Source organism: Phocoena phocoena, chromosome 13, assembly GCF_963924675.1.
Source record: "Phocoena phocoena chromosome 13, mPhoPho1.1, whole genome shotgun sequence".
Classification (NCBI taxonomy): domain Eukaryota; kingdom Metazoa; phylum Chordata; class Mammalia; order Artiodactyla; family Phocoenidae; genus Phocoena; species Phocoena phocoena.
The window spans coordinates 1,276,329-1,299,024 of record NC_089231.1 but is presented as its reverse complement, the minus strand read 5'-3'; the positions used below and the strand labels follow the sequence as shown (position 1 = coordinate 1,299,024).

General features: G+C 46.8%; 1 protein-coding gene across 2 annotated transcripts in view; it reads left to right on the top strand.

The window, feature by feature from the left end:
• The window catches only part of ATP9B (ATPase phospholipid transporting 9B (putative)), a 217,108-nt gene that overhangs the window by 161,163 nt on the left and 33,249 nt on the right, over nucleotides 1–22,696 (top strand). For both annotated transcript variants that reach the window (XM_065890491.1, XM_065890490.1), the window contains exons 14-15: nucleotides 9,165–9,277; nucleotides 12,532–12,777. In XM_065890491.1, the coding sequence (XP_065746563.1) occupies nucleotides 9,165–9,277; nucleotides 12,532–12,777 (359 nt within the window). The remainder of the gene's footprint in view (nucleotides 1–9,164; nucleotides 9,278–12,531; nucleotides 12,778–22,696) is intronic.

The following is a 22,696-nucleotide window of genomic DNA, read 5'->3' as shown; positions in this document are numbered from 1 at the left end:
GATATTGACCTATTATTTCATCTTAATTTACAAACAGAAAGCACACGCCTGAGAACACACAGTAAACTCAAGGCTCTGTGTCTCTGGCTGTTCGATATCAGTAAGTAAAGGTTTTGTGACATTATTTGTCCTTAAAAGGCTAACTTCTATTTTGCATTTTAAACAATAATGGGTTTATTGTTCTGTAGCTCCTCCATTTTTCTTTGTTGAATTGGAGTTACTTTCAGGGTAAGGATAAGTGGTTTTTGCCCAGAGTCATAAAGACAAAGTCTCATTTTTCCCACATTTCACTCTGCTGCTTTTAAAAGGCAAGAACATTGCTTCTTAAGGTTTTAGCTTAATAAATAATCTTGGTTCCTGAGATTTTTTTTAAATCACAGAAAAGTTATATAAAATTTGTTAGAGAAAATATTTTGTATTTCATTTTCTAAAAGGCCTTTTTATGCTAGAAGTCATCTGTTCTGACGTTGAAGCCGTGCAGAGGTTTTTTTGAATTTTTTGGTCTAGAATTTTTTTCAGGCCCTTTTCAGTAATCCCAAGGTGAACGCCATCTGTGGAGCACCTCCTGTCGGTGTCAGAGGCAGGGGAGGAAGGCAGTCTGCAAACATCTCAGTGGCCCAAGCGTCAGCTGAGAAGGTTAGGAATGAGCTGTTGGCAGGAGCCTTCCGTGGCTCCCGAAACTGTGAGGTGGTCCTTCGTGTGGCTGTAAATTGGGTTTGTGCTTCATCGATAAGCTTTCTGACGAGAAGCGTCCATCACAGTGTCTCTTATTTGCCACAGCAGAATAGAAAATGAAGTATCCCAGTAATTGCATTCTAGTTTCCTTCTCGTGGACAAGAAAGCGATGTGCTATAATTAGATTTGATTGGAGTTCACGTTTCCGGTAAGATCTGAAATTAATGATGTTGCTGTAGTGACACATCTGCGGCCACCAGTGCGTGAAACATAAAGTAATTCATTCGACAGGAGTAGACATCTGTTAACTGCCCGGATGCAGAGCGTATTGACACGACACTGACCAGAAATACTAGGCGTTATGTGCTCAATGCGCAAACGATGCTGAACCCGGAGGACAGATCGTTTGCGCTGAACCTGCTGGGAGGCCCTCCACCTCCTCCCTGGCTACCCCGACAATGCCATTGTTTGAGGACAATGCTGCCGAGGATTCATAAATTTTAAAACTTGACTCAGATGCAGCCTATTAAAGCAATACGTTAATTCCTTTGTTAGTTTTCATCTTCGTGTAGAACAAAGCCATTCCTGAAACACCCACTGAAACAACAGGTTTTCGGACGCATTTTAATCATAGCATCCAGTACCCAACACGCCACGTTGCTTAGACTGGAATCACGTGTGAGTTTCATAGGACGGCATCGTCGTGTTGGGGAAGCGCTGTTTCCATGGTTTCCGAGGGCGCCAGAGCATGTGTGTGCCAATCAGTGCGCACGCACGCAGCGGAGCACGTGCTGGTGTCCTTCGACCGGAGGACCGCTGCGGCCTCTCCCGCCTGGTGGCCACGACTGGGGCCTCGCTTACGGCGGGCGTGCACAGTCTCACTGATGCAGCTGTTTGCTGATGCAGGTGCCGGGAGTCTGACGTTTGGGGTGTTGGGCCAGTCGGGGTAGCACACACATACAGATGCCAGCCGTGCAGGGCTCGTGGTCTTTTGAGAAAGCCTCACGTACAGCAAACAGAATATGTGACTCCGCGTCAGAGAATGCCGAGTAATTTTTAAACGGATGGGTACTCTGCAGTCTGGTAAATTAGTCACCACGTTTTAGGACTTTTGTTTCCATTCCTGCACCATAAGGTCTAAGCAACCGTGTTTCAATACAGCCATTGACCGTGTGCGCTTGTCACTTTGCTTGACCAGAATCTTTGCAGAAAGACCTGCCCGGTGCAGGTGGGCCACTGTCCCGCAGCCGCTCCTCTGCGGCCTGCAGAATATTGGTCTGAGGCCAGATCACAGCCCAGGAAGGTCTGACCAGAAAGCTTTACGTCTGCTTCTCCGACGCCTCCTCTGCATGGCTGTGAGTCGCATCTGTCGCCACCCGGAGAACGGTGCCCGCAGGACTTTTTCTTTGGAAACTAATTTTCTTTTTGCCTGCTTAGCTCATTGTAGTCCAAAACACTGCTTTGTTAAAGAGCTACAGCTTTTTTTTCCCCCCAGGATTCAGAAACAAAGCTTTTGTCACATTTTCTGTCCACAGAGCTGCTACGATGATCAGGTCACTGGGAGGCCGCTGCCCACCTTGCTCAGTCCCCGCCCTCTTCCACGTTGCAGATTTGGGACATCTTAACTTTTGTTGTATTAAGATGACAAAAATTGTAGAAACTATCAACTGGCTGGAATCATGAAAATATTTAAGATAAGACTTGAAAAATCATTCTGCATTGCTGACTCTTTAGTAACCAGTAGAATCTTATACTTACCTGCTGTCAGGAGGGCACAGAAAGCCCGAGACGAGCACTGACCTTCCTGCTCAGCCCTTTGCAGAGTCAGCTGCAGAGTAAAAACACCACTGAAATTTTAAAAATATTTTGATGCTTCATCTTAATATGTTAAGTAATTACATGTGTCACATGAAGGACTGTCTGCATAAATATTAGTTTCTTCAACCCAACAGGATGGGAGTACATTTACTCAAGTGGCAAAATAACTAATATTTTATTATTTATTTGATGAGGAGTGCTACTCATTTGTTCAAATGTATCAGTTCTAAGTCATTGAAAACATGATTTCTTAGCAACTTAGATACTTTGGAAGATGCCACAGTCATCACTACACAGTGTTGGATTCAAGTGACAGAAGTGAGGCTGTGTGGCCCTTAGTGTTTGGTGTAGCTTCTGAGTTTCCAGTGTCTGGTGTCCGCACACCCCCGCCCAGCCCACGTCGGCCAACTTCCCCATCCTCGCCTTCCCCGCCTCCCAGCCCTGGTAACCCCTAATTTCCTCTCTACCTCAATAGATCTAACTGCTCTGGACATTTCACAGAAATGGAACCGTACAGTACGTGGCCGTTTCTGACCAGCTTCTTTGACTCAGCGTGACATTTCCGAGGTTCATCCGTGTTGTAGCCTGTGTCAGTAATTGCTTCCTTTTCACTCCAGAGTAACATCCTGTTGCACAGATACACCACATTTTATTTATCCATTTATCAGTTGATGGACATTAGAGAGTTGTTTCTGTTTTCTTGTCTATGATGAGCTACACTGCTGTGAACATTCAAGGTCCCAGCCGAGGCAGTTAGGCAAGAAAAAGAAAAAGACGTCCATATCGTGCAGGAGAGTAGAACTGTCTGTTTGTGTGTGACATGGTCTTCGTGTAGACAATCCTAAGGAGTCCCCTAAAAATCTATTAGAACAAGGTCAACATACAGAACAGAAGTTTATTTCTATACACTAGCAATAAACTATCCAAAAAGAGAATTAAAAAAAATTCCATTGACAATAGCACCAAAAGATAAAATCAGTACTTCATAGTATTAAAATGGAAACAGTGTTTCCCAACTTGATCTGCAGGTTCTACACAATCCCTATTAAAATCCCAGCTGCCTTCTTTGCAGAAATTGACAAGGTGCTCTTAAAATTCATACGGAAATATAAGGGACCCAGTGTAGCTGAAACAGTCTTGGAAAAGGAACAAAGTTGGAGGACTCACCAGTTCCTCATTTCAAAATGTACTACAGAGCTACAGTGATCCAGACGCCATGGTGCGGCTGGGAGGGTAGGCATCAGGGCCGAGGGGACAGAAGTGAGAGTCTGGGAGAAAATCTAACACTTACAGTCAGTTGTTTTCAGCAGAGTGCCAAGATACTTAATGGGGAAGAGTAGTCCTTTTAACAAACGGTGCTGGGAAAACTGCATATCCACACTCCATGTACAAAAGTTAGCTCCACATGGATCAGAGACATAAATGTAAGCACTAAAATGTCATCTTTTTAACTTGCTCAGTTTTCAGAAGCTATTCTGAATTTGTTTTCTATTTCATTCTCCCCAACTCCATTAAGCAACTGAATAAAGGACTGTCAGGTATCTACCCAAACAGAAAGCTTTTAAACATAACCCAGAAGGAGAAAGCAATAGTTCACACCTGGGCTTCAGTTACCTTTTAAATTATTTTAAACTATATGTGTAAGTGCAACAACATATTCAGCGTGTTAGCGTCTGCTCGCGTGTGTCCGTGGTGGCTCTCCGCCTACCCTGTTTCCAGGGGATCTTCGTCCGTACGTGGAATTACTCTCGCGATTTCTCTGACTGGTAGTAAGTAACAAGCCAGGTGAAGCAGCACAGTCGAAGCTGGAGCCTTAGCACTTGCAGTACAGCTAATCAAGGTGTTAAAGCAGCAGCCACTCTACCGCCCCAGATTCCCCGCCTAGAAGTCATCTGTGAATGGAGCGACTGGAACCACGTGCCTTTGGCTGTGGAAAATACCTGTCACTCACGTGGATGCAGCATTCGGGAGTGTCAGATTTTTGTCTTCAGTGACCTCTGGGGATCTGATACAGGTGCATGCCACTTTAAACCCAGGGCGGATTTACGGGCCTGGGGACTGACCACCTGCGGGGGGCGGCGGGGAGGTGTCGTGCCCCTGATAGAGAACCACCCCCTCTCCGTCCACCCCACGTGCGTAGTGGGCTCCAGAGCCATCTCTGCAGCCTCTGTTCAGCGCCGTCACAGCAAATCCCAGGCCTAGAGGGAACGCGTGAATCAGCCCCAGGGCCAACAAGCCACTAAGTGCAGACTGTGGGGAACTGAGGCCCTCGGGGAGTTTCTGAGGACAGAGCTGGGGGTCAGGCTTGGGAGACCTCGCCAGGTCCGTATTCAAACCACAGTATAAAAGCCCGACACACAGGAGACGAGACAGCTGGGAATCAGGACCGGCCTGCCGTCTGATGTTGAGAGGTTAGGGTCATTTCTGGTGTGATGGCATTGGGGTTGTGTTTATTTTAAGAACTCTTCTTTTATTCGTAACACGGACGTGCTCGTGGATGAGGTGGCATGTTTCTGATTGGCTCCAGCTGTGACGGGGCAGTGGCTGGGGCCCTCGGGGACCCTTGCGGAAGGGATGACGGTGCCGGGCCTGTCGTGACGCTGCTCTGTCCACTTGTGTGTGTGCGGTGCTCCCGTCAACAAGTGCAGAAGGTGGGAAGGAAGATAACTTTCCTGACCTCCAGTCCCTGGCATTCCACGTTCCTCGAATTTGTAGTTGAAATTTCCTGCACGTTTTGCCTTACTCTTGCACACACCCAGAAGAAAGGGGGTGTCCAGGGTGCGTTTCCATGTGTTTCCAGGAAGGAGGGGTGGTCGACAGGGAGGCCTCCAAATCCACGGTTTTCACTGCGAATCAGCTCCCCTACTCAGTGGATCAGCAGGCACGCCTTGGCTGCTGGAGTAGAACTGGCCCATAATCAAGTTTGTAACTGTCGGGTCATTCACTTCGGCGGGAGAACCTTTTGTTTTCAATTCCTCCAGGAGAGCTGTGTGAATATTAACATCAGATTAAAAGCTTCATCTCAGAAACTTTGTGAAGTTTTTCCTGTTCCTCCTTGGCCCCCGTGTGTACCTGTAATCGTTCAGAAGGAAGAGAGAAACAGAAAGAAACGGCTCGCTCTCGGGTCGGCAAGTGGGAAGAAGGTCTCTGGTAAGAGCACAGGCTGCAGAGAAGAAGTGTGACGTGTGTTCGTTCTTTCAGCTAGAATGTGTCTTATGGAAAAGCACATTTACCTTACTTTTTGCCAACATTTCAGTGATATCCCTACTAGCTGTTATTTTTTAAACTGGGGAATGATAATTACATAGCGATCCTCTAGCGTTTCTTGTAGCCAGAGCCCAGGCGTGTCCCCTGGCGGCTTCCGCTGCAGGAAGTACGCAGCTCAGGAGCAGTCCCTGCGCTCGGCCGCCGGGTCCTGGCCGCACACACGCGGTCCCACGGCCCGGCCGTTCCTTCCAGCGCTGCTGTGAGAATCAGGGAAGATCACTGTGAAGATGGCCACTGCCGTTTACTGTGCGCATGCTGGGTTTCAGGGGTAGATGTCCAAGGCGAGAGTGTGGCATGCTCCAGCTGGAGGGCCCAGCCACTCGACGGGCCAGACGGCGTGTCCCAGGAGGGGGCCTCGCGGGCGTCACACGAGCAGTAGCCTGCATCGCCGAGTCCGCTCGCTCACACGATCGCTGACACGCACAGCGTTATTCCTCCCAAACACCTCTCGCTTCCTCAAGTGGGTTTCACGTTGTGAGATAGAAGGTTCGTTCTGTGCACCTCCGTCGTGAATTTTCTTCCAGAAGTTGTAGTTGTGGTGTGATGAGTACGAGATCGTTCACGTTATGTAAGTGTGTTTCGCTTTAACGTTGTGATTATTTTTCTTGACAAGTTTTCACTCCCACCCAGACCTCGGCACACGCCAGCCGCCCTGCACCTCGTCACCAGCACGGGGACCAGTCCCTCTCACGCGGCCAGGTGTCCAGCGCGAAACCAGAACCCAGAGGCGCGACATGCGTCGTGATCTTGGGGATCGGGCACATCCGTGCTCCGCTTTCCCTCAGCTCCCCCGCCAGCCCCTCGCCTGTGTCCTCGCCGTCCTCGTGGGCGGCTGCATGGGTGCCTTCCTGCAGCCCCTCTTCCTGGCCGTCAGGTTCCCCTCACCCTTTGTGTCTCAGGCACTTTATATGCTTATTTATTCTTCGCCATATTCATGTGGAACCGGTGGTAATTTCTCTAGTTTGCAGACAAGCACTGAGGCTTGAGAGTTTAAAGTATCTCTGTGGGGCGCCATCAAAACCCAGCATGTAGTGATGCCTTATAAGGGTTTTTTTGCCAAACGAATGATTGAATTCCAAGTTCATTAGAGACGTGGGAATGTGAGAGCTGCTGGTGTGTCTGGAGAATGGTGGCCATGTTCCAAGGCCGGGTGAACCATGGCCTGTTTATCTAGCGTCTTTCTTACCTGTGCGAGGTGGTTTTAAAAACCTAGAGAAATAACAGTTCACTCTTGGTGGGACCTGTACAGGTGCTTGTTGTAATATTCTTTAACTTTGCTGCATAGATTAAGTTATTAGTAATAAAAAGTCAGGTTAAAAGAAGTGTCATTAACCACAGTCCTGTTTATAAACTGTTCGGCATGTGCGCCTACTTACCATCCCCACCGTAAGTTGCTGCCTCACATTCAAGGTATATCAGAGAAAAAAAGTCTAAATGAAATTCTTCAATTACGTCAATTAATCTGATACGTAAAATATTTTTAATTTAAATAATGGATTTGATCATTTCTCAGAGAACTGTCCATTTGGGTGCATGTAACAGAGGCAAACTTCATACTTATGCTAATAGGAATCAATGTAAAATTTCATTATCTTTTGACCATAGGTAAATAGTAGAACTATTGTTTTCATATCAAATCTTTGAAATAAAGCATTTATAGAACTTCCTTATTTCATTTGGAGGCTGAATTGTTGCTAACTACATTATTTAATATACCCTAGTATTTAAGTTAGTTATTCTTTATTTAATTAGGATGGCATAACCAGAAAAAACCCTTCAAACTGCACTTCTCAGGTAATTTTGATTCTGTTAATCAAAGAACCGTAGGAGCCATTTATTAAAGGGGCTACATAGAATTTTGTAAAAGGCAGAATTTATAAAACTGACAAGCATCCCTGACAGTAGCTGCTCTTTGGAATTTATGAAACCCTGGATAATATGTTATATACATTCTTCTGAGAGTGTTTGCTAAAACAATCTCTAAATAGTCATTGTAAATTACAGATTTTCCCTTTATTTTAAAATAACCTCTGAGTGCTGGGGGTGTCCTGTCAAATGAGCTATTTTGCTTTGAACACTAGTCCTAAGTAATGGGCACGGAGTCACAGGTAGATATGAAAACAGTTTGTATTATATTTTCAACATTGTGTGGGCCAAAGAAAACAAAAATTAGTTACTGTGGTGTCTCGTAGACATGTAAAAGGTCCGACTTTTACTGTGACCGCGTGGCTCTCTGTTCATATTCACACCCTTAACTACGTCCGTGCCCGTGGGTGACCCTTCTGTGTGCTTTGAAACAAGTGCAGAAATCCCGGGGACAGGGTTGAGGGGGACAGCTCGTAGCACGCGGTGCCGGGGTTTACAGGGAGTTCTCCCTGCACCACACCGTGTGGCTCTCCTTCTGTAAAACCAGAGCAGCCAAGGCTGTGTGCGCGTATGTTTTCATATTAAGTGCTAGATGCACAGTGTTTAGGGTCTCCTGTCAGGGTCACAAGATAAATAACACTGGGAACTTACGTGCCACTTTTTTTTTTTGGCGGTACGTGGGCCGCTCACGGTTGTGGCCTCTCCCGTTGCGGAGCACAGGCTCCGGACGCGCAGGCTTAGCAGCCATGGCTCACGGACCCAGCCGCTCCGCGGCATGTGGGATCTTCCCGGACCGGGGCACGAACCCGTGTCCCCTGCATCGGCAGGCGGACTCTCAACCACTGCGCCACCAGGGAAGCCCTTATGTGCCACTTTTAATGGAAGTTCACCAAGTTTTTGAAATACACGGCATTACCTCTGCTGCCCCTCTGTTCATTGCTGTTACTTCACTGCATTTGGTTGTGTATCTTTTGAATGGAAGCTGAAACCTAAAACCGACCTGCCCTGGTCGGTGGGCAGTGCCAGGGCAGATGCAGAGGGCCCGCACCGGGGCTCACAGGCTAGACACCAGCTGGAGAGAAAACGCCTCTCCTTCCTCACCTCCTCTCCGTACGACACACGTGGATGCCAAGGCCTAAATGCATTGTTTCTGTTCAACGAAAAATACTTAACTTTTCGAAATAGACTTATTTGAAGCGGACCGACGCACTGGTCTCAGGCAGCGTTCTAGGGTGTGGTTACAAAGAGAGTGACTCAGAGCTGGAAGACAGAGTCCAGGCCTTCTCCCAGAACCAGAACGCTTGCCGTTACTAAAAATTACTGAAAGGGGAACCTGACGTCCCAGGAAGAAAGCTCTGGTCCTCACTAGTGAAATGAAAACATCGTGCAGGTGACGCTGGAGGACACTTTGTGTGGCCGAGCGGCGTGTTCACAGGTGCAGAGTGCATCCAGCCCTGGGCGTGGGGCGTGTGGGGTGCGGCCTCGATCTCCCTGATGGGCCACCCGAGTTGACGGTGTCCTTGCTGCTTCTGTCCTAGGGACCCTCACCCGGAACGAGATGGTATTTAAGCGGCTGCATCTGGGCACCGTGTCTTACGGGACGGACACGATGGATGAGATCCAGAACCAGCTCATGAATTCCTACTCACAGGTGAGCCGGTTCAGTCCTGCAGGGGATCTTCTGGCGAAAGTGCCCGGGGCTGCTGAGTGACACGGAGCCTGTTGCCTGCTTGACCTGCAGCGTGGCACCTTCTCTGATGATGCTAAGCATTACTTGACCCATCGTTCGTTTATAAATCAAGAAACAGTGTTTGGACTAATTTTAAACTAAAGTGTCTGTATTGTGTAAGCGAAGGCTTAACGACCTTAAATCGTTGATTCTTATTAAATTTTCTTAGTGGATTATTTGTAGAAATCACTCAGTAAACATAGTATTTTTACGAGTATTGAGTGGAATCCTGCATCAGGTACGTTTCTTAACACTCCCTCTGTTTTTCCTCTTAATTAATAAGGCTTTCTCATATTTTTTAAAGGTACATATTTTTAACCTTTTCAGTAAACAAAAGTAGGAACCGTAATTTTTCTGCCCTTCAACTTCCACGATTATCAGCATGCAGCTGATCCTGTTTCATCATAGCCATTGTCCTTCAGATTGTTATTTTGAGGTGAAACTTGAATATAATATCACATTAGTTCATCTGTGAATATGTAGTCTGTATCTGTCATAGATAAGGACAGGGTTTTTTTGTTGTTTGTTTTTTCTTTGTTTTTTTAAGACAAAACCTCAATCTTGTCTTTTTCACCGGAGCTTCTACAGGAAGAGGAATTGTTTCTTTCACGTGAGGGCGCAGCCTGGTGGTTACAGCATCCGTTCTCTGCCAGGGCGTCTGGGCTGGGATCCTCCCAACCTTTCAGGCTCCCGACGTTAGGTGTGTCAGGTCCGCTGGGTACCCAGGTCAGGCGAAGACCATGGAGCGGTGAGGACATAAGCCACCTTCCAGTTTATTTTCGGCTGTGTGGTTTCCACGGCCCTTTCCCAAGTAGGGCTTGTGTTTCAGTCGCTGGGTTTCTTCTTACCCGTTGTATAACTTGCAGTCACTGATTCAGTGTCATCAAACCCAGCCACCCCAGGGCATCGATTCAGGACCACTTCCTGAGGCCTTTTCTCTCCTGAGGAGCTGAGCGAGCTGTGTGGGGTTGGCACGCACAGAGCACTCATGGGCCGTGATGTCTCCCTGCTGCCACCAGGCTCCCTGGGCCGCACCAGCGCCCTCACCTGCCGAGGCCGGCAGGTTCTTGTTGGCAGGCCTTTGTTTCCCACGTGATTTCACGAAGACTGGACTGAATTACCCTTGCCCTCTGCAGTTCTTCCTTGCATGTTGTCAGCCTTATATTCAGTTTTGTGAAAACCGTCTCTTTTTTCTGTAATGTGCACCAGTCTGGCACGTACTTTACTTTTGAGATGCTGTCAAATGAAAACAATCTTATATGAGTATGTATTTATTATATGTGTGGTCATATGTGCCCAGAAGCACACGTACGTGCGTGAACACTTAAAACCAAGCATTTTATTAATTTGGATGTCATTCGTTTTAATACAAGTATTTTGTAACCTAGAATATTTATTAATAGAATACTTTAAAGGGGAAGGAATACAACTTCCCTTCTTGTAATCTATGTCTAGATTGAAGAGTACCAGGTAACATCTGTTTTAAAAAATATGAATTTATATTACCCATGAATATGATTTTAATAATTCCAAATAAGTTATTTTACTAGAAAAAACATTAAAAGCAGAAAAGATGAGTCATATAAATACAGCGAATATAACTCCATCTAAGAATTTAAAAATCTTTTTACCAAAAGCTGTGTGTTGGTTAGCTAGGCAGACAGTCCTTTCACGCGAAACTGATTTTATTCCTTACGGTTCATGTTTAAGATGATAATTGTCTGCTAGGTCCACAGTAACGTAACACAGATCTTGTGTAACCCGATCATGTTTACCCACTGGAAGCATTTGGTGATGAGGACGTGGTCGTGAGTGGAATTTGTGTGGAGTGAAACGATACAGCCGTCAGTAAACACGGCACGTTCAGCAGGAAGAGGCCGCCACATTGCTTGGCTGCGCTAGCGGCGGGGCAGGCAGGACGCAGGTGTGGGTCGGAGGTGCGGGCTGGAAGGGGCACCAGCTGAGCAGAGGAGCTGCCCCCTCATTAGCCGGCACTGTGATTTGATGGGCTCTGCACAGCCGCCCAGAAGCAGGGGCCTAGCTTTCTAAGGGTTGTCGGGAGCTCCCCTGAGGTCTGAAGTGTCTGATGGGCCTTGGGGTTGGGGTCCTCCCAGGCCCTCCCGCACCAGGTGAACGCCAGCGGAGACGTCTGTCCAGGGCTGTCAGGCACATCTGGAGGAGTGGGTGGTGGCTTCAAGGGAACAGTTTTGAAATATGACGGAAGGGTCGCTTTTCCTCCCACTGCGGTGATTATTGTATCTGATGATTATTATCTACAAACCAGACACTCTAACTTCAGAGACTGTTGCAAAGCTGGATGAGTTCATAGTATTAAGGGAAGGTTCATAATCATGTTTTCCTGCTTTTAGCTTTATACTTCTTTTTTTTAGTAAATGTTTGTTTTTTTGGATTTTATTTATTTATTTTTGGCTGCGTTGGGTCTTCATTGCTGTGCGCGGGCTTTCTCTAGTTGCAGCGAGCGGGGGCTGCTCTTCGTTGTGGTGCGCAGGCTTCTCATTGTGGTGGCTTCTCTTATTGCAGAGCACGGGCTCTAGGCGCACAGGTTCAGTAGTTGTGGCTTGCGGGCTCAGTAGTTGTGGCATGCGGGCTTAGTAGTTGTGGCACGCGGGCTTCAGTAGTTGTGGCTCGCAGGCTCTAGAGCGTAGGCTCAGTGGTTGTGGCGCATGGGCTTAGTTGCTCCGTGGCATGTGGGATCTTCCCGGACCAGGGCTCGAACCCGTGCCCCTGCATTGGCAAGCAGGTTCTTAACCACTGTACCACCAGGGAAGCCCAGCTGTATACCATTTTATGCCCAGCAGTTTTTAAAGAGAAACTTTGTGAGTATCCTATTCCATTCTGTTTCTAACTTTGCTTTTAGAAAGGACTTAGCAAATTCATGCCATGGTTACAGTGAATCTACTCAAAGGAGATGGTGGGATTTCGAGTATTATAGCAAATATTTTGGTTTCTCGACGACTGGGAAATGTCAAAGCACTTTGTAGTACAAGGATAAAGGGGTAACTTGTCACCCCAGCGGGGCGCGTGGCAGAGGTAATCGTCTCGAGCTGGTCTACTTACTCCTGGCTAAGTCTAAGCAGCCCGTCAAAGCCCTGCGTGTTACTCATCCCAGCATCGGCTCTGCTGTCTCTAATTCTTCGGCGTCCTGTGTTTGACAGACGCAGCCTCAGGCCAGTGGAAACAACGCCAGTTCAACACCCCCGAGAAAAGCCCAGTCCTCAGCGCCCAAGGTCAGGAAGAGCGTGAGCAGCCGGGTCCACGAGGCCGTGAAGGCTGTCGCCCTGTGTCACAACGTGACCCCCGTGTACGAGGCCCGCGGCGCGGCCGGGGAGACCGAGTTCACCGAGGCCGACCAGGATTTCAGCGACGACAACCGCACCTACCAGGCCTCCAGCCCCGATGAGGTCAGTTGGGCCGAGCGGCCCATTCCCGACGGGTCCTCGGGGAGCAGACGGCGCCTCTCCGAGGGCTCATCGGGCTCCGGGCCTGAGGAGTTTCTTGTGGGGTGAGGAGGGGGCTTGATGGTGGTTTTCAGTGCAGGCTTTCGCCACAGGCCAGAAATCTGGCCAGCTCCCTCCTGGTGGGACCCCTGCCCCGACCCAGGCCTTGTGTGGTTGTGGCCACACGTCCCAGAACAGCCTCAAGTCAGTTCCAGGAAAGCCGTGAGCGGACTCGGAGCTTACTGACTCCGTAAGGTCTGCAGGGTGCACCCTCCCGTGTCCTCTTCTCTCCAAGTGAATCTTCAGATTTGCACGTTAAATTTCCGGTTATTTTTGCCAGAATTTAGATACGATGTATGTGTTTCAAAACAGAATTAGGATGTAAATAATTTCAAAAATCTACAGAAGACAGAAATGGTAAAATCTTAAATGTGATAAATGAGTCATTTCTGACTTTACATCAGTCATTCTTTGATTTTTAGGTTGATAAAAATTATTATTAAATTAATTTGTCCACTTCCTGTACAATCTTAGTGTACTTTATGTATAGTTTTCTCAGCTACCCTTTGCACTCAGCGTTCTGATAATTCTGTAAAGTCATCAGACTTCTTCAAATATCTTGTAAAACTGGATCATATAAGTAAGTAACCTCTCAAAAAAGTGCCTTCAATCAAAGGTTTTAAGAACTCTGACCTAATGTCTTCAAGAGAGGACCCTGCCGATCCCATTAACAAGTTTATTTCCAAAGAGAAGAGTCCTTCCTCCCTGACAGCACTCCCGCAACCCCTGGCTCTGCGTCCAGGAGGGGCCCCTCTGCTGCCCACGGGCAGGCTCCTCTGTGCTGTGCAGCCTTCCTGCTCGGCAACAGCCAGCGGTGTCCCTCCTCTGGTTTCCACGACAGTACTCTCGTTCCCAAAGGTGCCCGCACGGCCTCGTCTGCAGACCCCTGGGGGCTACAGGTGGACCACCGGCACGGGTTCTTAACCCTGTCTACACATCCCATGGACTACTAGCTTTGTTTTGTTTTGTTTTTTTCATACTTGCCGTTCTCTATACACATCCTTAGTTCTAGAAGTGCTGATCTTCCAGCAGGCCTGGTGGGACTGACGTTTCTCCATTCTGAAAATCCAGTACGTTGCACCCACAACTGAGAACCACTGAGTCTTGTAAATCTTTCCTTTTGACGTGCTTTCAGGATATGAGGTGAGGCCCAGTGCTGTCAGCAGCGCCCCTGACAGTCTCAGGGTGCAAAGCGCAGGGGGCCCCAGCTACGGCATTCTCACTTCCTAATGATAAACCCTGAGTGCACCAGCAGGCCCAGGGCATTTACCAGCTCCTAACACAGCTTTATTGTTTGAGAGCAAATTTATTTTTGAAGCTTTAGTTACATAGGTATTTCCTTTTCTTTTTTAATTGAAGTAGAGCTGATGTACAATGTCATGTAAGTTACAGGTGTACAGGATAGTTAGTGATTCACAATTTTTAAAGGTTATACTCCTTTTATAGTTATTGTAAGCGATTGGCTGGGTTTCTTCCCTGGTGGCACAGTGGTTAAGAATCCGCCTGCCAATGCAGGGGACACGGGTTCGAGCCCTGCTCTGGGAAGATCCCACATGCCTCAGAGCCTCTAAGCCCGTGCGCCGCAACTACTGAGCCTGTGCTCTAGAGCCCGTGAGCCACAACTACTGAGCCCACGCACCACAACTACTGAAGCCTGCGTGCCTACAGCCCATGCGCTGCAACAAGAGAAGCCACTGCAATGAGAAGCCCGTGCACCGCAACGAAGAGTAGCCCCCGCTCGCCACAACTAGAGAAAGCCCGTGTGCAACAAGGAAGACCCAGTGCAGCCAAAAATAAATAAAAGATTATTTTTAAAAAAAGGTTGGCTGTATTCCCCGTGTTGTACAATATATCCTTGTAGCTTACTTTATACATGATATTTTGTACCTCTTACTCCCCTCCCCTATCTTGTCCCATCCCCTGTCCCTCCCCACACTGGTAACCACTAGTTTGTTCTCTATATCTGTGAGTCTGTTTTTCGTTATATTTCCTAGTTTGTTGTATTCTTTAGATTTCCCACATGTAAGTGGTATCCTACAGTATTTGTCTTTCTCAGTCTGATGTATTTCACTTAGCGTAACACCCTCCAAGTCCATCCACGTTGCTGCAAAGGGCAAAATTTTATTCTTTTTTTATGGCTGCATAGTATCCCATTGTATATACACACCACATCTTCTTTACCCATTCTTTATCCTGCTGATGGACACTTAGGTTGCTTCCATATCTTGGCAATTGTAAATAATGCTGCTACAAACATTGGGGTGTATGTATCTTTTTGAATTGGTGTCTTCGTTTTTTTCAGATGTATAGCCAGGAGTGAAATTGCTGGGTCATATGGTAGTTCTATTCTTAGTTTTCTGAGGAACCTCCATACTGTTTTCCACAGTGGCTGCACCAATTTACACTCCCGCCAACAGCGCACAGGAGTTCCCCTTTCTCCACATCCTTGCCAACGTTTGTTATTTCTTGTCTTTTTGATGATGGCCATTCCGACCGGTGTGAGGTGTTGTCTGATTGTGGTTTTGATCTGCATTTCTCTAATAATCAGCGATGTTGAGCATCTTTTCATGTGCCTGTTGGCCATCTGTATGTCTTCTTTGGAGAAGTGTCTGTTCAGGTCTTCTGCGCATTTTTTAATCAGGTTGTTTGTCTCTTGATGTGGAGTTGTGTGAGCTGTTTAAATGTTCTGGATGTTAACTCCTTATCGGTCGTTTCACTTGCAAATATTTTCTCCCATTCAGTAGCTTGTTTCGTTTTGCTGATGGTTTCCTTTGCTGTGCAAAAGATTTTAAGCTTAATTAGGTCCCATTTGTTTATTTTTCCTCTCATTTCCTTTGCTTTAGGAGACATCTAAAAAAATATTGCTACGATTTATGTCAAAGAGAGTTCTGCCTATGCTTTCTTCTAGGAGTTTTATGGTCTTTGGTCTTACATTTAGGTCTTTAATCAGTTTGAGTTTCTTTTTTGTATGTGATAGTAGAGAATGTTCTAATTTCATTCTTTTGCATGTAGCTGTCCAGTTTTCCCAGCACCACCTTTGTTTTGTCAATTTAGAAATTATAACATGTTGTTAGTCATGTCAGAGCTTATAGGTGGTGAAGAAACAGCCAAAAAGATGAAAGTTTGGTTTTTTTTCAACATGGAAAGCTGAGAACATTCCCACTTGGTCCTTCATCTCCACTGAAACTCAGCGTTTCCTCTTTTCTCTGGGGTTGTCACCACTGCTGTGACCTCGGGGTCACACATCCAGTCTTGGTGCCTGGGGTCACACATCCAGTCTTGGTGCCCAGAGTTAGGAGGCAAGGGCACCTGCCTTGAGGACATCTCTCCAGGCCCAGCCCCCTGGCGCCACACCGCGGGACAGACCTCCCTCCCCCAGTTCACTCTCGAGGGGCTCCTGCACGCAGCTGTACCACTGTCCCTGGCACTCTCTTGCTGGCAGCCGTCTGCTCCAGAACCCATGGTGCCTGCCCCGTACCTAACACCTTCCTGCTCTACGAAGTGGGCCTGGACCTCATGGTGATTTCCAGATATGAGGCACTCAAGTCTGACCGCTCGCGTGGTGCCCACGGGTCTGACCTCTGCCCCCGGCCTGTGTCCAGTTCTGCCCGATGCCAACAGTCGTCTTGGTCTCGAGCAGCTAGTGGGCTGGGTGCACCCCTGTGACGGGGGTGACGGGGGCGTTCTGTTTTCCAAGCACTGTTTATTATTTGAAGCGGTTACAGTAAACTTAACTGCTTTTATAATGATTCAGAATTTTGGTATTCAACCAGAAAGAATGAAAAAGCTGAAGGAAAAGCAGCAGCTCTGCACCTGATCTCAAGTGACTGTGGCCTTCGCCAGCTTTGCCCTCCCAACGCCCTCTGACGTTTGGTCCGCACCGTGTGACGTGTCCCAGCCACGCGGTGCTTCTGTCACGTGCAGAGTCTGTGCTTTCATTCCGTCTTCCGGGACCTGGGCTCTGTGCATCGTGGCAGACGGAACCCCAGGCCTGGGAGGTGGTGGGACGGCACTGCTGATCCGATTGGAGGGGGGCCGGAAGGTGTGGTGGTGACCTGAGGTAAACCTCATCGACACGGGGCCTCGGTACCGCATCCCCGTCACTGCATCCCCAGCTGTTCCGGGAGGAGCTGTCCCTGTGATTTAGCCGGGCGGTGTCTCGGAGTTAGATGCTTTTCCTTTTTGTGAGTCACCATGCCTCTCTTCCCAGGAAGTGTTAGGAGAGCCCGTGGAAACTGGGGCTGCCTGCGGTGTGGTCAGTTGCTGAGTCACTCCACAGGGTAGCTTAGTCACTGTACAGAGGGGAAAGCAGGGGGTGTGGAAGCACCCCGCTGTCTTCAGGGCGCATATTCCAGGCGCCACGTCCCAGGTCAGTTACGCGGTGGGCGGGAGCTCAAGGTCCCCTTCATCATCACCACTGCTCTGTTTTATAGATTATGTTAACCAATAGGTGTGTGAGAATCTCTTTGCAGCCACAGCTCAGTATGACTTTTGGAACCGTGTGTGTGTACCAGATGTTTTTACTGGCTGACGGGGAACCTAGGAGGACGTGCACAGCCCAGTGGTCCCGGCAGATGTGGCGGCCTCGGCTGATGGGGTGGGTGCTTAGGATGCACAGCTGCACCTGTCATCCTGCCGTGCCCTGTCGGCCTTGAGACAGGTACCGGGTCCCGGTGGCGCTCTTCGAGAGGACATGCACCACCGCTTTTTCTTACAAAGGAAGGGTTAAGCACATTGTTTTTCATAGTCTAGCATTCTGGAGATTCTCTCAAGTTCCACGTGATTACATACTGAAAACGTGTGCTTTTCCAGTCCTGAGCATGGGAAACTTAGACCACAGATGTTTCCCAAGGAAAATTTTATTGGAAGTTTCAAAAATCCTGTATTACGTATTTACCTTACTACCTCCCAAAAGTAAATAAAAATTTTGTTGAAAATACCTGGGATTTTTTATCTTTAGGTTTTTATGTTATAACACTTTTGAAATCTTAAAGTAGGAATTCACAGTAGAGAGGGGTTTCACCGATTCCAAGATTTCCAGAACTAAATAGAAACTGCTAATCTTATATTTAAATTTTTTCCTTCAAAATTTCTTCCTACTTTGGAAATTGCACCATGATTAAAAGTGGCAAAGCATTAAATAACCTTTAAGAAATGCCTAACACGTATTTTACATCTAAAAATGAAAAGACTCAACTTCATCATAATTTTTAAAGCACTCTGTTGATGCAGTGTTGGCAGGTCCCCAGAGCCCGAGGAAAATCATCTAAACGGTTCATTACTTCGCTTATTGAACTTCGCTGCAGCTAGGTTGACGGATGACGGCAGTGTTTCCCAATCACCAAAGTACTGTTTTAAAAGCATTTTTTATTGAATAAAGCGCCTAGAATATTGCACCCTGGAGCTTCTTTCAGGGAAGTGGCTCGGTTGATGTTCTCTGTTTGCCCTCAGCCTTGACCTGTCACAACGTGTACGGTTAATAAGCAGCCTTTTCAGTTTAGGAGACTGAACTGGCTTTGTACACTCTGCGCCAACACTATTCTCTTATTTTCCCTGTTTGCTTATGGCTCTTGTGTCATCTCATCTTAGTTTTCAGAAAGAATGTGACTTCTGGAGTAGAACGTGCTGGTTTTTGAGTCTCTGATCTTGTAGCAGTTCTTCATTTTCACTCTCCTGAAAACAGAGAGGCTCTCCTACCTTACCTGTGCGTGTGCACAAATGCATTTTATTATACAGATACTGGAATTCTGGGGAATTGAAGCTGGTAAAGGCTTTCTGAGGCGTGGTCACTGGGCACTTTGCAGTGACGTGTGTGTTTGGAGCCGTCACGTGCAGTGGGTGCTGGAGCGTCAGAGCGGGAGGGGTGATTTCGGATTCAGAGCCTGCAGCCTGGTTAGGCCCCAGTCGCTGTTTCTTTTGATATGTGATCAATATTTCATTTTCTCCAAGAGCGTGGAAAGTTTCACTTGCCTGTCACTTTGCAGCCTCGGCATAGCAGACTCCAGCTTAGCAAACTTTAAATGTTCCTGGAAATGCCTGGACAAAGTGAAAATCCAGCCCTCGTGAGCTGTGTGTCCAGTGCAGCTTCAGGAAGCTGAGATGGAGCCAGCGTCGCCAACAGGCGCCACCGAGTCAGCTCAGGGGGCAGCGCCTCGGGCGAGCTAGGCCAGTGCGACGCAACCCCAAGACCCCTGCCCGCTTTGGTTCAAAAAAGATTTGATTGGCCGTGATTTTCAGTGACTCTTAAGCCTGTAAACTTGCTGTCTGTTGGTAACATCCTTTCTCCTCTGTGGCCATGTCCCTCACATATATAATTTCTATGTTAAGTATTATTTCAGGGTGTAGGTATCATCTGCTCATGTGGACATTTGTGTGCAAGAATCAGCTAAAGTTTATGACGAACCGTGAGTGGATGACTTAAAAACAGAAGCACGTCCCACCCTTAACAGCACTGCTTTTGATTTACTCTAATGTATGCAGTGTGCTGTGGATTTATTTAAATTCACTTAATCGTGTCTGCTTATTGAAGCAGGACTCACTGTGGTGTGGCGTCAGCATGTCTGTGGGGAGCAGGTCCCTGTCTGCGACGTGAGCCCCCGTCCGTGACCCTCAGGAGCGGGACAGCACGCGAACCACACGGCCTGCCATGAGTATTGATTGGCAGCTTTTTCAGGCGATCAGGTTCACGTTATGTTCATAATTCTATTAAATTATAACAGTGATGGTAGTACCACAGTTGAAAATGAAGACATGTCAGTGATCGAATTATGATTTATAAAGTACACGGTAAAAAATGTGTCCCTGGGGGCTTCCCTGGTGGCGCAGTGGTTGAGAGTCCGCCTGCCGATGCAGGGGACGCGGGTTCGTGCCCCGGTCCGGGGAGATCCCACTTGCCGTGGAGCGGCTGGGCCTGTGAGCCATGGCCGCTGAGCCTGCACGTCCAGAGCCTGTGCTCCGCAACGGGAGAGGCCACAACAGTGAGAGGCCTGCGTACCGCAAAAAAAATAATAATAATAAATGTGTCCCTGGAGTAAAGCTGGCAGCTGTGCGGGTGTAATTGCTAAAATGGTAAAGGAAACTTCTCCGAAGCTTTTCAAGAATGATAGCACAGGGCTTCCATGGTGACGCAGTGCTTAAGAATCCGCCTGCCAATGCAGGGGACACAGGTTTGAGCCCTCATCCGGGAAGATCCCACATGCCGCAGAGCAACTAAGCCCGGGCACCACAACTATGGAGCCTGCGCTCTAGAGCCCACAAGCCACAGCTGCTGAGGCCTGTGTGCCTAGAGCCCGTGCTCTGCAAGGAGAGAGGCCACCGCAGTGGAAGGCCCGTGCACCGCAACGAAGAGTAGCCCCCGCTCGCCACAACTGGAGAGGGCTCACACGCAGCGGCAGAGACCCAACGCAGCAAACACTGAATAAAAAAATAAAATAAATGTAAAAAGGGAGAAAAAAGGAAACTTTGATTAAAAAAAGAATGATAGAACAGAAATTTCTGAATAATGGAATTGTAGAGAAAATTAATAATAAAATCTTGCCCTGCACGAGTTACTTAGCATGGAGAAGTGTGAAAGCATAAACCAATTGCCTGTGACAGCAATTACCCAAGTGTGTTGCTGACGTGGCCTCTGGATGAGATTTAGCTTAGGCTCCCACTTAGATACGTAATTTTTACACTCACATTTTAATTATTTTGACCTTTGTATTATTGTCAATAATCACATTGTTAGAAATGTCTTAAAGCTAAGTTAGAGAAATAGTCATTCTTACATGGCCTGTACCACCACTGAAAGCATCCAAAGGAAACAGGAAGAGGTGGCACCTCCTCTGCCCCTTCCACTGGGAGGGCCACACCAATGGGGAAAGCAAGCAGCAGTGTGTTAACTGCTCCTGAGATGAATTCTGAGTCAAAGACCTAAAAATTCCACCTGCCCCCAGCAGCTTTCTTGTTCTGTTAGAAGGACCCCATGTAGCAGCAATCTGACCCAATACGGGGATAACATCCCAAGAGGGGCCATGGTCAGGGGAAGCCAGTGGTCAGAAGCAGCCTCCGTGCGAACACCGAGAGTCTCCCGCTAAGACACCACCTCCCGGGAGCCGTCAGCAGATGGAAACTCCACCTCCACCGGCTTATGTGTTAGGCAGTGCCTTGCAAATCAAACCGGGCCTGTGCACTGGTAAAAAGAAACGAAACAAATGAGGTTGGCATCCAACTAAAACGTTTAGAAGAAAAAGGCAAGACCAAAGGAAAGTAAGAGAAAGAAAAGATAAAGGAAAACCTAAAAGTTGGATATATACTGATTGAATATACTGATTGAGTCCTGCTTCAATAAGCAGACACGATTAAGTGAATCTAAATCCACAGCACACTGCATACATTAGAGTAAATCAAAAGCAGTGCTGTTAAGGGTGGGACGCACTTCTGTTTTTAAGTCATCCACTCATGGTCTGTCATAAACTTTAGCTGATTCTTGCACACAAATGGCCACATGAGCAGATGATACTTATACTGATTGAATAAGCAGTAAATCCAAAAGCTGATCCTTTGAAAAGTAAATAAAATGGAAAAACTGTTGGCAGTAATAGTAAATAATACAAAACAGTGAATGCAGACTAAGAATACACACATAAAATTACACATATGAAGAGTGTATAATAGATGAGCTTCAATTTTTATGAGAGTATATTAAAACACAGCCCAAATGCTATTATTTTTGAAAACCTCACTAAATAACCATGTTCAGGAAAAATATATATTAGCAAAATGGCATCTAAAGAACTACATAAAACCTCGGTAGACCAGAAAAGAGGAAGAAACAAAACTGTCTCTTGTTTTAATAGATGATATGATTGTCTCCGTATAAAATCCCAAAGGCTCTACCAAAAATTTAACTCTCTACTAAGATTTAATAAGTGAGTTTACCATTATGATAGCCATATACAAAAATTACTCATGCTTGTATATACTAGCAATGAGCAATTAGAAACTGACATTTAAAAATGTACCATTTATAAAGCACCAAAAAAAAAAAAAGCAAAAAAAAACCCCATGAAATGCTTAAGGATATATCTAACAAAATATGTGTAGGATTTGTATGCTGGGAAGTGTAAGACAATGAAGAAAACTCAAGGACAGTCTATACGTGAGAACCATATTGTGCACGTGGATTGGAAGACTTTCTGTTACCAAGATGTCAGTTTGTTACCAAGATGTCAGTTGATTTTTTTATACAGATGCCAAGGAAATCCAATGCAGAAAGGATGATTATTTAAATAAATTGGACCCAGAACATTTTTTTAACATCTTTATTGGAGTATAGTTGCTTTACAATGGTGTGTTAGTTTCTGCTTTATAACAAAGTGAATCAGTCATACATATACATATGTTCCCATATCTCTTCCCTCTTGCGTCTCCCTCCCTCCCACCCTCCCTATCCCACCCCTCTAGGTGATCACAAAGCACCGAGCCGATCTCCCTGTGCCATGCGGCTGCTTTCCACTAGCTATCTAGTTTACATTTGGTAGTGTATATATGTCCATGCCACTCTCTCGCTTTGTCACAGCTTACCCTTCCCCCTCCCCGTATCCTCAAGTCCATTCACTAGTAGGTCTGCGTCTTTATTCCCATCTTGCCCCCATTTTTTTTTCTTTTTAGATTCCATATATATGTGTTAACATATGGTATTTGTCTTTCTCTTTCTGACTTACTTCACTCTGTATGACAGACTCTAGGTCCATCCACCTCACTACAAATAACTCAATTTTGTTTCTTTTTATGGCTGAGTAATATTCCATTGTATATATGTGCCACATCTTTCTCCATT